The 13,452-nt window shown below is 53.3% G+C and overlaps 1 protein-coding gene across 1 annotated transcript; it reads right to left on the bottom strand.

The window, feature by feature from the left end:
- Positions 1-599: 599 nt before the first annotated feature.
- Positions 600-4,342, bottom strand: LOC138807666 (large ribosomal subunit protein eL29-like). The gene is made up of 4 exons (XM_069993431.1): positions 4,279-4,342; positions 3,878-3,922; positions 3,167-3,231; positions 600-1,360 (listed from the first exon to the last, which is right to left on the bottom strand). Exons 2-4 carry the CDS (start codon positions 3,912-3,914, stop codon positions 719-721), a joined length of 744 nt encoding a protein of 247 aa, XP_069849532.1. The 5' UTR covers positions 3,915-3,922; positions 4,279-4,342; the 3' UTR covers positions 600-718.
- Positions 4,343-13,452: the final 9,110 nt, after the last annotated feature.

Here is a 13,452-nt window from a genome sequence, read left to right as displayed (position 1 = left end):
AACCGGAAGTTGGGCGCTGTAGGCTCAAGTGGTACAGCACTAGCTTTAAGCTTAAGAGCTGAGGGACAGTGCCCAGGCCCAGAGTTCAAGCCCTAAGACAGGGGAAAAAAAAATCAAAACCAAACCAGCCGATTAAGCGCCTTGGGGATCCTGGGTCAAACTCAGAAGGCTCTGAGATGCAATCATTTGCTTTAAGAGCAGAGGCCTAACAGTTGGGCTGTAGTTGTGTCAGCCCTCCACGGGTTCCGGGCTGATGTATTAAAAAGTGTTACAACCATCCTCGTTCTGACCACTTTTACCCAGCAAGTGGCTCACCATGCATTGGAAATTACAGGCACAGGCATAAAGGAGTCAGGCTGGTAGCTGATGCCTGAAATCCCAGTTACTCAGGAGGCTGAGATCCGAGAGCGGCTGCCTGAAGCCAGCCTGGGCAGGAAAGCCGGGGAAAAGTCAGGGAGACTCATCTCCAGTGAACCACCAGAAAACCGGAAGTGATGCTGGGTGGCTCAAAGTGCTAAGAGCGCTAGCCTTGAGCAAGAGCTCCACTTGCCAGGTTGTGACGGACGCCCCACCCTAGGCATGGGACAACAGACATGGGCCACCAGAGCCTGCTTCAGGTTTATTGGTAGAAACGACAGAGGCCACCGGCCCACCCTGAAGATGGCGGCCAGGGAGCCACAGCAGTCCATCCGTGCTCAGGCTGGCAGACAAAAGGTCTTCATTGTGGGGCCTTCCCGGGGCCCTGGGCTCCTTTGGAGGCTGGAGCCTGGGCACCCTTGGGAGCTGCAGCCTGGGCACTTTTGGGGGCTGGAGCCTGGGCACCCTTGGGGGCTGGAGCCTGGGCACCCTTGGGGGCTGGAGCCTGGGCACCCTTAGGGGCTGCGGCCTGGGCACCCTTAGGGGCTGCGGCCTGGGCCTGAGCTGGAGTAGTGGCTGCAGCCTGGGCCTTGGTTTGTGCCTTGGCCTTGGCCTGTGCCTTGGCCTGCAACTTGGCCTTCGCTTTGGCTTTGGCCTTGGCCTTGGCCTCGGCCTGGGCCTTAGCCTTGGCCTCGGCCTTAGCCTGAGGCTGGGCCTGCGCCTGCGCCCTGGCCTTTGGGGTGGTGAGCCTGCGCCCCTTGGCAATGTAGGCCCGAATGCGCTTGCCCAGCTTGGGGTGGGCGATGTAGGCGAGTCGCTGGAGCTTGCGGGTGGCCTGCTCGGGGAGCTTGCGTTTGTTGTTCACTGCTTTGGGTTTTACCAGGGTCTTGATGGCCTCGGCCCGCGCGCTCATGGCCTTGGCGTTGTTCGCCTGCATCTTCTTAAAGCCCTTCTTGTTGTGCTTCTTGGCAAAACGCATGTTCCTCAGGAACTTGGGGTCCACCTGGAGAGCAGGAAGGGATTAAGTGACGAGCAAAAAGGCTCCTGAAGCCATCACTTCCCCCTAAGTCACGGGCATTCTACCAACAGCAGAGCCGGGTGCTGGTGGCTCACACCTATAATCCTAGCTACTTGCAAGGTTGAGATCTGGGGATCGAGGTTTGAAGCCAGCCTGAGCAGAAGTCTCCATGAGACTCTATCTCCAATTAACCACTCAAACCCAGAAATGGGTAGAGTGCCAGCTTGGAGCACCAAGAGGCTCAGGGAATCACACACCCAGGCCTGAGTTCAAGCCCCACAACTGGTCAAAATATAAAGCCAGGCATTCGGGTGGTGGTTCACGCCTGTCATCCTAGCTACTCAGGAGGCTGAGATCTGAGGATCACGATTCAAAGCCAGCCGGGGCAGGAACGTCTGTGAGACTCATCTCCAATGAATCACCAGAAAACCAAAAGTGGCACTGTGGCTCAAGTGTTAGAGTGCTCACATTGAGCTGAAGAGCTGAGGGACAGCGCCCAGGGTTCAAGCCAGCAGCCAATGGCTAATGTCCATAATCCTAGCTACTCAGGAGGCTGAGATCTGAGGATCATAGTTCAAAGCCAGCCAGGGCAGTAAACTCTTGAGACTCAGATCGCCAATAAACTACTCAAAAGCCAGAGGTGGCACTGTGGTTTAAGTGGTAGAGGGCTTGTCTTGAGCAGAAAAAAAAAGAGGAAGAGTACAAAGCTGAATTCAAGCCCCTAGTACCAGCACAAACAAAACAGCACACGATCTTACATCTAACTGTCCAACCCTGGAAAATTATTTCCAGAGACACACCAGCATGAACCCCAATAAGCCAACATTCCACTTGGCTAAGTGGGGTACTGACCACTTTCAGAGTCTCTGGCTCTGGTAGGGTTGCATGTGAATGTCCTATAGCAAGTCAGCTGAATAGTTTGTACTCTGAAATCTTTCAGGGCTGACATCTGAGGATTGCAGCTTGAAGCCAGCCCAGGGCAGGGAAGTCTGTGAGACTCTTATCTCCAATGAGCCACCAGAAAGCTGCAAGCAGAAGAGTAGCCCAGGTGGTAGAGTGCACTAGCACTGAGCAAAAAAAGCTCAAGGACAGCACCCAGGCCCTGAGTTCGAGGCCCAGGACTGACAAAACAAAATAAACCCCAAACCCAAGCAACTATGCTTTCCCTGTGGGGCTCTGGCAAAGCAAGGAAGGTGGTAATCTGGTCATACCACAGGTTGGGGGGGGGGGGGAAGCCAAGGAAAACTGCTATGAGTTTGCAGCATGGAGCAAGAAAACCATAGGCTTTGGGAGACCAAATTAAGTCATGAAGTAGTTAACAGCATTCAGGCAGACTGGAGGGGAGGGAGAGGAAGACGATGACACAGAAGATTCTGGATAGGAAGAAGTGACATTGAGCAAGATGCGTTACCTCCATAATCTAACTTTTGAGTCAAAAGTCCTTTGTACAGCAATTAGAAAAAAGAAACTCACTGATAGTACTCAAACCCCCAGGTTCAAACCCGAGGACACTAAAAAATAAAATTAAAATTAGACAACACACCTTAGACCAAAGATCTTTTTTTTTTTTTTGGTCGTGGGGCCTGAATTCTGGGGCCTGGGCGCTGTCCCTCAGCTCAAGGCGAGCGCTCTACCACTGGAGCCACAGCGCCATTTCTGGCTTTTTCTGCTTATGTGGTGCTGAGGAATCGAACCCAGTGCCTCATGCACGCAAGGCAAGTGCTCTACCACTGAGCCACCTTCCCAGCCCCAACCCAAGGATCATTTTTATGGTTTGGCCAGCACACTTACCCCCTTCAGCGATTCGTATCTTTGTGATCTGGGTTTCTTGATACCATTTCTGTGCCATTTCCGGGCTGTGGAAAGGGAAAACAGGAATTAACTTATTGAAGAAAACAAAACCCACAAGTAACTACATCCTCTAATAAGAACCCCATGCGCGCCCAGGTAAATAAACCATTTACATCCCAGCCTGGCTGCCTGGAAGCTGAGAAACATCGAAGGCAAAAACACTGTGAGCTTCTTAATTAGATCCTCATCCCCTCCCCACCCCCCATTACAGCTTCAAGACAATGGCCAAAAAGAAAATGGCCAAGCTGAGTCGCCTAGGGCTCATACCTATAAACCCTAGCTACTAAAGAGGCTTGAGAACTGAGGATCAGAGGTTCGAAGCCAGCCTGGATTGGGGAGGGGGGGTAATTCTACCGAAACTCTTATTTCCAATCAACCAGCCCCCATGCCCCCGCCCCCAAAAGAAGCCGGAAGTGGAGCTGTAGGGTTGTGGGTAGACGGCTAGCCTGGAGCCAAAAGAAAATTCAGGGACGGCATATTCAGGCCCTGAGTTCAAGCCCCAGGACTGGGGGGGTCTAAGAAAGAAAAAGCAATAGGAGGGGAATGTGTCCACTCTGCTCTCTAGTACGATGCTCATCACTCAATCCTCTCCAGGCAGAGGGGTGCAAGGTGGACCCTAAAAACAGACAGACACACAGACACACAACTTACACTGGTTGTGCGTGGTGTGGTTCTTGGACTTAGCCATGTCTGAACCTGCAAGACAAGAAGTGTAAGATGAGGGTTGAGGGGTGCTGGAAAGGCCCGGGCTACCTCTGATGACACCCCCACCCCACCCCTCAGCCCCCCCCCCCAGATCCGGTGGTTATCCAGGCCAGAGGCCTAAATACACAGATGTGCCAGCTGCACCGGCCATCTCTGCCCAGGCAATGACTGAACGAACGACACCCCCCCCCCATCCCCGTCACGTCTGGCTTCCGCAGCCCCCCCAACTCCCCACAGCCCCACAGCCGGCTGCTCTGTCTTCCCCGAGGCCGCAGGCCCACGCTTCGTGTCCCGCCACAGCCCACGGGGGGAGGATGGCATCGGATACCACGCGCGCAAACACTCACCGCCACCCCGCGGGAGCCGACGCGCCTGGAGCCGGAAAAGGAAGGGCAAGGCTGCAGTGCAGCATGGGAAATACGGTCGATGACACCGGAAGGTGCAACTGGAAAAGGCTTCCCTCAGTACCGCGAAGAAAGGTTCCTAGGCCTCGAAGGGCGCCAGGGGTGGGCTGGCTAATTGAAGGTAAGAGTCTCATAGACTTTCCTATCTGGGTTGGCTTTGAACCTTTGATCCTCACAGATCTCAGCCTCTCGCATAGCTAGGATGACAGATAGGAGCCACCAGTACCAGGCTTCTGGGTTGCTTTTGTTTTTTTGGTGGTTGTAGGACTTGAACTCAGAGCCTGGGTGCTATCCCTGAGCTCTTTTTTGCTCAAGGCTAGTGCTCTACCACTTTGAACCATGGCGCTACTTCCAATTTTCTGGTGGTTCATTGGAGATCAGAGTCTCTCACAGCGGCTGGGAATGTGGCTTAGTGGTAGAGTGCTTGCCTAGCATGCATGAAACCCCGGGGTTTGATTCCCCAGTACCACATCCACAGGAAAAGCCAGAAGTGGCGCTGTGGCTCAAGTGGTAGAGTGCTAGCCTTGAGCCAAAGAAGCTCAGGGACAGCACCCAGGCCCTGAGTTCAAACCCCAGGACTGACACACACAAAAAAATAAGTCTCATGGATGCTCCTGCCCGGGCTGGCTTTGAACCACAAATCTCAGGTCTCAGCCTCTTGAGTAGATAGGATTACAGGTGTGAGCCTTGAGTACTCAGTTTTTTGTTTTTATTTTTGTTTTTTTTTTCCAGTCCTGAGGCTTGAACTCGGCCTGGATGCTGTCCCTGAGCTCTTTTTGCTCAAGGCTAGCACTCTACCACTTGAACTACAATGCCAATTCTGGCTTTTTCTGTGTATGTGGTACTGAGGAGTCGAACCCAGGGCTTCATGCATGCTAGGCGAGCACTCTACCACTAAGCTACCTTTGATATTTCTTGAAACAGGGTTTTATGTATCCCAGTCAGGCCTTACAACTGGCTATCCAACCAGTCTCAGACTCCCCAGGGCTGGGATTACAGGGATAAGCAACCATTCTGGTTTGCCCTCACCCCTCGTCTATCTTCTGTTCCTCTAGTACCTGGATCACTGAGCTATGTGTCATTAAATCAAGATCCCTTTCAGGATCTTGTAGCCCTGCCACCATGGAGCATGGCTATAATCCTAGCTACCCAGGAGGCTGAGATCTGAGGATCACAGTTCAAAGCCAGCTTGAGCAAGAAAGCCTGTGAGACTCTTATCTCCAATAAACCACTCAGAAAACCAGAAGTGGCGCTGTGGCTCAAGTGGTAGAGCACTCGCCTTGAGCTGAAGAGCTGAGGGACAGCGCCAAGGCCCTGAGTTCAAGACCCACGACCAACCACGAAAAAAAAGAAAGAAAGATACAGAGAAAGAAAAGGAAGGAAGGATGATAGAGACAAAGAAAGAGAGAGGAAAAAAAGGAGAATTCCTTCCAAGAGTTCACAGAGTTAGTGAGCTCTGGAACCTGGCATTTACAAGCAGCACTTACATAACTGAGTTTGTGGTTGCAAAAGGGACTAAAGGGCTGGAAAAAAATAAATTCTTTTTTTTTTTTGTGGGAGGGACAGGTGAAAGGTACTAGGAGTTGAGCCCAGAGTCTTGTAAGTACTAGGTAAACATTATACCACTGAATTAGATCACCAAAACCCTTCTCCCCTCCAATCAGGATCTCACTAAGTTGCCCAGGCTGGCCTTGAACTTACAATCCTCCTGTCTCTGCCACCTTCTATAGTTGAAATTGCAGGTGTGCGCCATGGCTGGAAAATAAAAACCCTTGAATTCCCTTCCAAGAGTCTAGGATTCAAAGCTTCTGGGAGAAGAAAATGTGTCCAGGGCAGTGTGCGGTGCCAAAAATGGGGTTGGGGCTCAAGATCTGTCCGTTCCAACAGTGGTTGAACAGGAAAGGGCAGCCCCTAGCTCAGTCACGAAGCCAATCCAGCCCTCTAGCCCCAGACATCTGACTTTTCCCTCTTGGGAGAGGAAATGCAGTAGCCAGAGCTGGGAAGGATCTCCTGGGTCCACCAGGGGGCAGCATGGGACCACAGACAGACTACTGAATTTACAGAGGGCACACAAGTCACTCTCCCCCACCCCCCCTTTCTGTCTTCCAGATTCATTCCCAGTGGGATCTCCATGATTGATCTGGTCGGCCTGGCATCTGAGCTTCTGGGTGGTACTGTAGTAAGATGTCTTCCTTCAGAGAAAGTGTCTGGGAAGCCGGGCACCAGTAACTCAACACCTATCATCCTTGCTACTCAGGAGGCTGAGATCTGAGGATCACGGTTCAAAGCTAGCCTGGGCCAGGAAAGTCCATGAGATTCTGATCTCCAATGAACCACTCAGAAAACCGAAGGTGGCACTGTGGCTCAAGTGGTAGAATGCTGCTCCCCTTGGGCTGAAGAGCTGAGGGACAGCGCCCAGGCCCTGAGTTCAAGTCCCACCATTGACCACAAAAAAAAAACTGAGAGAGAAGGGACAGAATTAGGTGGGCAAGAAAGAGGGCCCCCCAAAAGCCCTGTAACTCCCTGCTCCCCCCCCTCCCCAGCTACAAAATAATGCTAAGGGGAACCTTTAAAAGCAAATTAACAAAGAGCCTGTGATCAGGAAGAATGAAGCAGAGGCTTGAGAAGGATGGCCCTCTCCCTTCCCTCCCCAGCAGCCTCTTCTGGCCCCAACAGGCTGTTGCCTTGGCAACCTCAATCCCCCCTTCCAACGCCCCCCCCCCCACTGGTCTCCTTTAACCCTTTCCTGCCCGGGCTGCCCCTTGAGCCTGAGCCCTTCCCAGGCCCACACTAGAGAGATGGAGAGGAGGTGAACAGTTGGGGAGGGGGGGTGGGCGGCTGAATCCTTGGCTGAATCCCAGAGCTCCCCCTTTCTGGAAATCTAGATGAAGGGGAAAGATGGGTGAGCTTTGAAAGAATTCCTCTGAATGAACAAGGAAGGGGGTGATCCTCTTCCAGGTCCCAAGTTTCCAAGGAGACAGGCTGTGACCCCCCCCCACACACACACACACACTCCTACTCACCCATAAGAACCCTGGAATAAGACTTGAAAGTCATCTTGTTGCTCATTACTTTCCCAAGTGGATGAGAAGGGAAACTGAGGGCTGGTGGGACAAAGGGCAAGATCAAGGGCAAGCCAGGTGTCGGTGGCTCACACCTGTCATCCTAGCTGCTTAGGAGGCTGAGATCTGAGGATCTCGGTTCAAAGCCAGCCTGGGCAGGAAAGTCCCTGAGACTCCTATCTCCAATAAACCACCAGAAAACCGGAAGTGGCGCTGTGGCTCAAGTGGTAGAGCGCTCGCCTTGAGCTGAAGAGCTGAGGGACGGCGCCCAGGCCCAGAGTTCAAGTCCCAAAGGCATCCAAGCAGGGGACAGATAGATAGACTGGTCATGAGAATTACAGGAGGTCTGCCATGACTCCTTTCTGGGTTCTGGGGGAGCTCTTGCCCTGTCTTTGTTTGTATTGCTTTGCTTTGCCAGTCCTGGGACTCGAACTCAGGACCTGTGCGCTGTCTCTGATTGGTCGAGCACTCTGCCACTTGAGCCACCGCGCCACTTCCAGTTCTCCAGTGGTTCATGGGAGATCAGAGTCTCATGGAGTTTCCTGCCCAGGCTGGCTTCAAACCACAATCCTCAGATCTCAGCCTCCCCCTGAGTAGCTAGGATGACAGGCGCAGCAGGCTCTGATTCATGAGAAGCAGCAGTGAGGGTTACCTGGAGATCCTCCTCTCCCCGCCCCCCTCATTCTAATCCCTCATCAGCACCCCAGGACCAACCAGCTGGGCAAGGAGCGGCTTCTCCTCCCCCTCTGCCTGTCTGGATACCCACTGCCAGCCTGGCAGCAAGCCCTCTCCTACCTCCTGGTTTTAATCGATTGCTTTCCACCAGGGCGCGGGGGTGGCTTCCCCTTCCTTGAATCTCGGGGCTAAAAATAACTGGAATTACTGCGCTCTCCAGGCCTGCCAGCCCTAGCACAGAGGCCTGATGGGGTGGGAATGTGGGAGGGGGGGACGGTGCGGGGGTGGCACCCCAGGAAAAGTGGCATCAGCCAGAAGTGGGGAGATCCCTGAGAGGAAATGGAGCCGACGTGTGGGCTGGCAGGTGGGAAGGGGATGTCGTTAGTGGAAAGGAAGTTTGGTCCTTTCTTCTCCTCCACACACACCCTCCCCCCCCCCCCATTTATTTTTAGATTTCCAGGGCATTCTGGATGGTTCTAGAAACAGGGCTGAGGGGTAGGGGTAGGGGGACAGGATAGCCCCTTAGATCTCTGCTCATCCCTCACTAAGGGGACCAACAGAGAGAGGTACAACAAAAGAGACGGAGGGGGGGTCCAGACACCACTTCCGGCTTTTTCTGCATATGTGGTACTGAGGAATCGAACCCAGGGCCTCATGCATGCAAGGCAAGCGCTCTACCACTGAGCCACCTTCCCAGCCCCGAAACGTCTTGAAAGTAGAAAAGCAGGGAAGTAGTTAGTCTGGGAAATTTTAGACTAGAGATGATGATGTACTCCATTCACAAATACATTTGTGGCTGGGCGCCGGTGGCTCACGCCTGTCATCCCAGCTACTCAGGAGGCTGAGATCTGAGGATCGCAGTTCAAAGCCAGCCTGGAAAGTCTATGAGACTCGTATCTCTACGAAACCACTCAGAAAACCAGAAGTGGCGCTGTGGCTCAAGTGGTAGAGCGCTGGCCTTGAGCTGAAGAGCTGAGGGACAGCACCCAAGCCTTGACGCGCCCGGCTGGAGCTCAGGCAGAATGGAATCTCAGGGCAACCAGGTCCCACTGGCCCAGGAGCTTGTGGGCACTGTCCCCACCGAAGCCAAGCTCGTGTTACAATCTTTCAGGAACAGCCAGTCCTTGAGGGAGCAGTGAACTAAGAGCCAAGGAGGCGTTGACCACCCTGGCGCTACCTCCCGCAAAGCGGGACGTGTGAATGCTCACATTCAAAGGCTCCCAGTCAAGCCAAGGGCTGGGCCCAGGAGAGTTTCTGGGCAGCTGGCTCCAGGCTTAGCGGTGGGGAGGAGAGGGCAAGTTTGGCATAGACAAGGAACAGCTAAAAAAAAAAGGTGGCAGGGGAAAAGGGAGGCTGGGAAGGTGGCTCAGTGGTAGAGTGCTTGCCTCGCATGCATGAGGCCCTGGGTTCGATTCCTCAACACCCCATAAGCAGAAAAAGCCAGAAGTGGCGCTGTGGCTCAAGGGGTAGAGCGCTCGCCTTGAGCTGAAGAGCTGAGGGACAGCGCCCAGGCCCAGAGTTCAAGCCCCACAACCGACAAAACAAACAGACGTGATGCGGTGGCTCAAGTGGTAGAATGCTAGCCTTAAACACAAAGAGGCTCAGAGACAAGGCCCAGGCCCCTGAGTTCAAACTCCACAAAAGCTAAAAGACAGTGCCCAGGCTTTGGGTTCAAACCTCAGTACTGGCATTCTTCCATCCATGCATCCACCCATCCATCCACCCACCCATCCACCCATCCATCCATCCATCCATCCATCCATCCATCCATCCATCCATCCATCCATTCATCCATCCTCCCTTCCCATCCATTGAATAAGCATTGACAGAACCTTCCCTCTGTGTGTTAACCATTAAAAGAGGCTGACACAGAGCCCGGCCCAGGGCCTGCCCTTGGAGATCACGGGTGTGACCATGTGGTCAACAGAACTGGTGGGGATGGTATCTATAATAGTAGTGCCCCGGAAGTGATCAGGACGCCATCCACGTCACTGAATAATAATAATGCAGCGAGGCAGCTGGATAGTCAGAACTTATGGATAGGGTATACGCATGCGTGTGTGTATACAGGTGATTGTGTGCATATATGTGTGTGTGTGTGTGTGTGTGTGTGTGTCACAGAGCTCCAACACTCTAGGGAGCAGTTGGACAAACCCTAAAGGCGCTGCCATTTTTATAATAATGGCAACATGGCAAAGTAATGTGTTGGGTGGGAAATCTCTGGGACCTGAGCAGTTAGGAGGTCTGGGAATTGACAGAGGAAAGGAGATTCACGGCTGGATTTCTCCCAGGCTCCTCCAAGCTCCCAGCCTCCAGCTACATTTAATCTAAGAGATTCCAGCATCTAGCCAGGGATGAGGACCTTTGGATTCTTCCAAAAGCCATTTGGGATATGTTACAGTCTCATTCATGGGCTGTATGAAATAATCAATGCCCGCCAGGCGCTGGTGGCTCACACCTGTCATCCCAGCTACTCCGGAGGCTGAGATCTGAGGATCATGGTTCAAAGCCAGCCAGGGCAGGAAAGCCTATTGAGACTTTTTTTTTTTTTTTGGTCAGTCGTGGGGCTTGAACTCTAGGCCTGGGTGCTGTCTCTGAGCTCTTCAGCTCAAGGTGAGTGCTCTACCCCTTGAGCCACAGTGCCACCTTCTGGTCTTTTCTGTTTATATGGTGCTGGGGAATCAAACCCAGGGCCTCATGCATGCAAGGCAAGCGCTCTACCAATGAGCCACCTTCCCAGCCCCTCCATTGAGACTCTTATCTCCAGTTAACCAGCAAAAAGCCAGAAGTGTATGCATGTCTTAAGTGGTAGAGTGTTAGCCTTGAGCAAAACAATCTAAGGGACAGCACCTAGGTCCTGAGTTCAAGTCCTGGTACTGGCACATGCACGCATACCACACACACACACACACACACACACACACACACACAGATATAGGCAGTACAGCTTGGGACAAACCCTTCAGAGGCCACCCTAGAGTTGAACCTAGGGTCCAGGATTGGCATGACTCCGTGTGTGTGTGTGTGTGTGTGTGTGTGTGTGTGTGTGTGTGTGTGTGTGTAAGGGCTTAGAGCCTAAAAAGGGAGAGCTGGGAAGGTAGCTCAGTGGTAGAGCGCTTGCCTTGCATGCCTGAGGCCCTGGGTTCGATTCCTCAGCACCACATACACAGAAAAAGCCAGAAGTGGCGCTGTGGCTCAAGTGGTAGAGCGCTTACCATGAGCTGAAGAGCTGAGGGACAGCGCCCAGGCCCAGAGTTCAAGCCCCAGGGCTAGAGGTTGGGGCAGGGGGTGGTAGAGACCCTATTCTAAGTCTCTTGTCTTTGCAGCTTGTACCAAGGTAGGAGTGGAGGGTGGAGGAGATGGCAGAGACTGGTCCTCTCTCCAAATCCAGGTCATTCCCAGACTGCTAGGCAGCAGTTCGGTAATTAGGGGACAGCAGGACGTGGGCAGGCGGGTGGCAGTAGGCCTAATTGTCTGATTTTTCAGGTAATTAACGGGCGGCTGTCTGGCCTGCCCCACGGGGCTCAGCATCCACCCCCCCACCCCCCTGGGCAGCTCTAGCTGTCTAATGAGACCAATTACTGAATGGGCCTATACCTCCTTACACACTTGGAAATGTCATAGGAGACTGGCACTAAGGGGATTGGACTTAGTCAGCCACGGTGGAGGCTAGACCTTGGGAGATTGGGGTACACAGACTGGGGGGGGGGGTGTGCCAGTCTTTGCTACTGCTCATTTGAGAAATAGGCCATCTGAAGGCTAGGATCTGACTTCTCACCTCTCTTCCTGTGGGGTGTGTGTGTGTGTGTGTGTGTGTGTGTGTGTGTGTGTGTGTGTGTGTGTGTTGGTGGTAACTGGGACTTGAACTCAGGACCTGGGTGCTGTCCCTTACCTCTTGTTTTTTTTTTTTTTTTTTTTTTCTGCTTCTGGGTGGCGCCTTGCCACTTGATCCACAGTTCCACTTCCAGGGTTTGGGTTTTGTTTTGTTTTTGTTTTTTTTTTTGGTGGCTAATTAGAGATAAGACTTTTTTGACCAGGCTGGTTCAGAACCGTGATCCTCAGATCTCAGCCACCTGGATAGCTAGGATGACAGACATGAGCCACCCCTGCCTGGCCTTACCTCTCTTCCCAAGAGGCTAACTTTCGGTTAAATATTCTCCCTGGCCTTCGATTTCTGGGCACCAGTAGCTCACCCCGGTCATCCTAGCTCCTCAGGAGGCTGAGATTGGAGGATCGCAGTTTGAGGCCAACCTAGGGAAATGAAATTCTCTGAGACTCTTATGTCCAATTAACCAGCAAAAAGCTGGAAGTGCAGGTGTGGTTCAAGTGGCAGAGTGCAAGCCTTGAGTGAAACACAGCTCAGCTGCAGGCTGCCAGTGGCTCACGCCTGTCATCCTAGCTACTCAGGAGGCTGAGATCTGAGGATCACGGTTCAAAGCCAGCCTGGGCAGCAAAGTCCGTGAAACTCTGATCTCCAATGAACCACCAGAAAACCAGAAGTGGCGCTGTGACTCAAGTGGTAGAGCGCTCGCCTTGAGCTGAAGAGCTGAGGGGCAGCGCCCAGGCCCAGAGTTCAAGCCCCAGGACCGCCCCCAAAATAAAAGAATCTCGCAGACTTTCCTGCTGGGGCTGGCTTTGAATTGTGACCCCTTAGATCTCAGCCTCCTGAGTAGCTAGGATGCTGGGCGTGAGCCACCAGTGAGTGTGTAGCTTTCCCGCGTCTTTTCCATGCTGGGCCTGATGTAGCCAGACTTGCAAGACTGAGGTCATGGCCCCAGTGGAGAGGCTGGACTACATAAGTCACGCAGGAATGAGGGGTCAGGGCTGCAGCGGGAGACTTTTATCACAGGCTCCTCTGTTCTCAGCTCCCACAGGGCCTAGTCACAAACCAGCCCCAGGCACCAGCCCAGCAGAGCCTGGACTCAAGACTTCTCTCTCTCCAGCGGGGACGGACTCACCCTGTCCAACCTAGGCTGGAAGCAAGACCTCTGGAGTTTGGCTGTGAAAATCCTTGTCACCTCCTCCAGCTGAGCTATTAATACCGGGCAGGACCCACGCACTCTTCTTGGGAGGACGCCAAGTTCCCGGGGTGGGAAGGAGGGGAGGATGGGGGGAGAGGGGGGGAAGGGGGGGGCTAAAAACAGGTCTGGGATGGGGGTGGTTAGCCTTCCTCCCTCTTTTCTTGTCATAGTTGCTGGGCCCCAAAGCTAAGCTAGCCTGGAAAGGCGGGTGGGGGTGCACGGGGTAGAAGATAGTAGAGAACTAGAGGCTGATTTCTGAGGGTGGATTTTAGGGGGGACACCATGCCATTGTGAAGAGGGATTTGCAGGTGTTCCCAACCCCAGGAAAGCTTTTCGGTCCCCATCACGGCTTTCTCTTC

The sequence above is a fragment of the Dipodomys merriami genome, unplaced genomic scaffold (assembly GCF_024711535.1).
Source record: "Dipodomys merriami isolate MVZ:Mamm:240054 unplaced genomic scaffold, mDipMer1.0.p SCAF_427, whole genome shotgun sequence".
Taxonomy (NCBI): domain Eukaryota; kingdom Metazoa; phylum Chordata; class Mammalia; order Rodentia; family Heteromyidae; genus Dipodomys; species Dipodomys merriami.
This window is presented reverse-complemented; position numbering and strand designations above follow the sequence as displayed.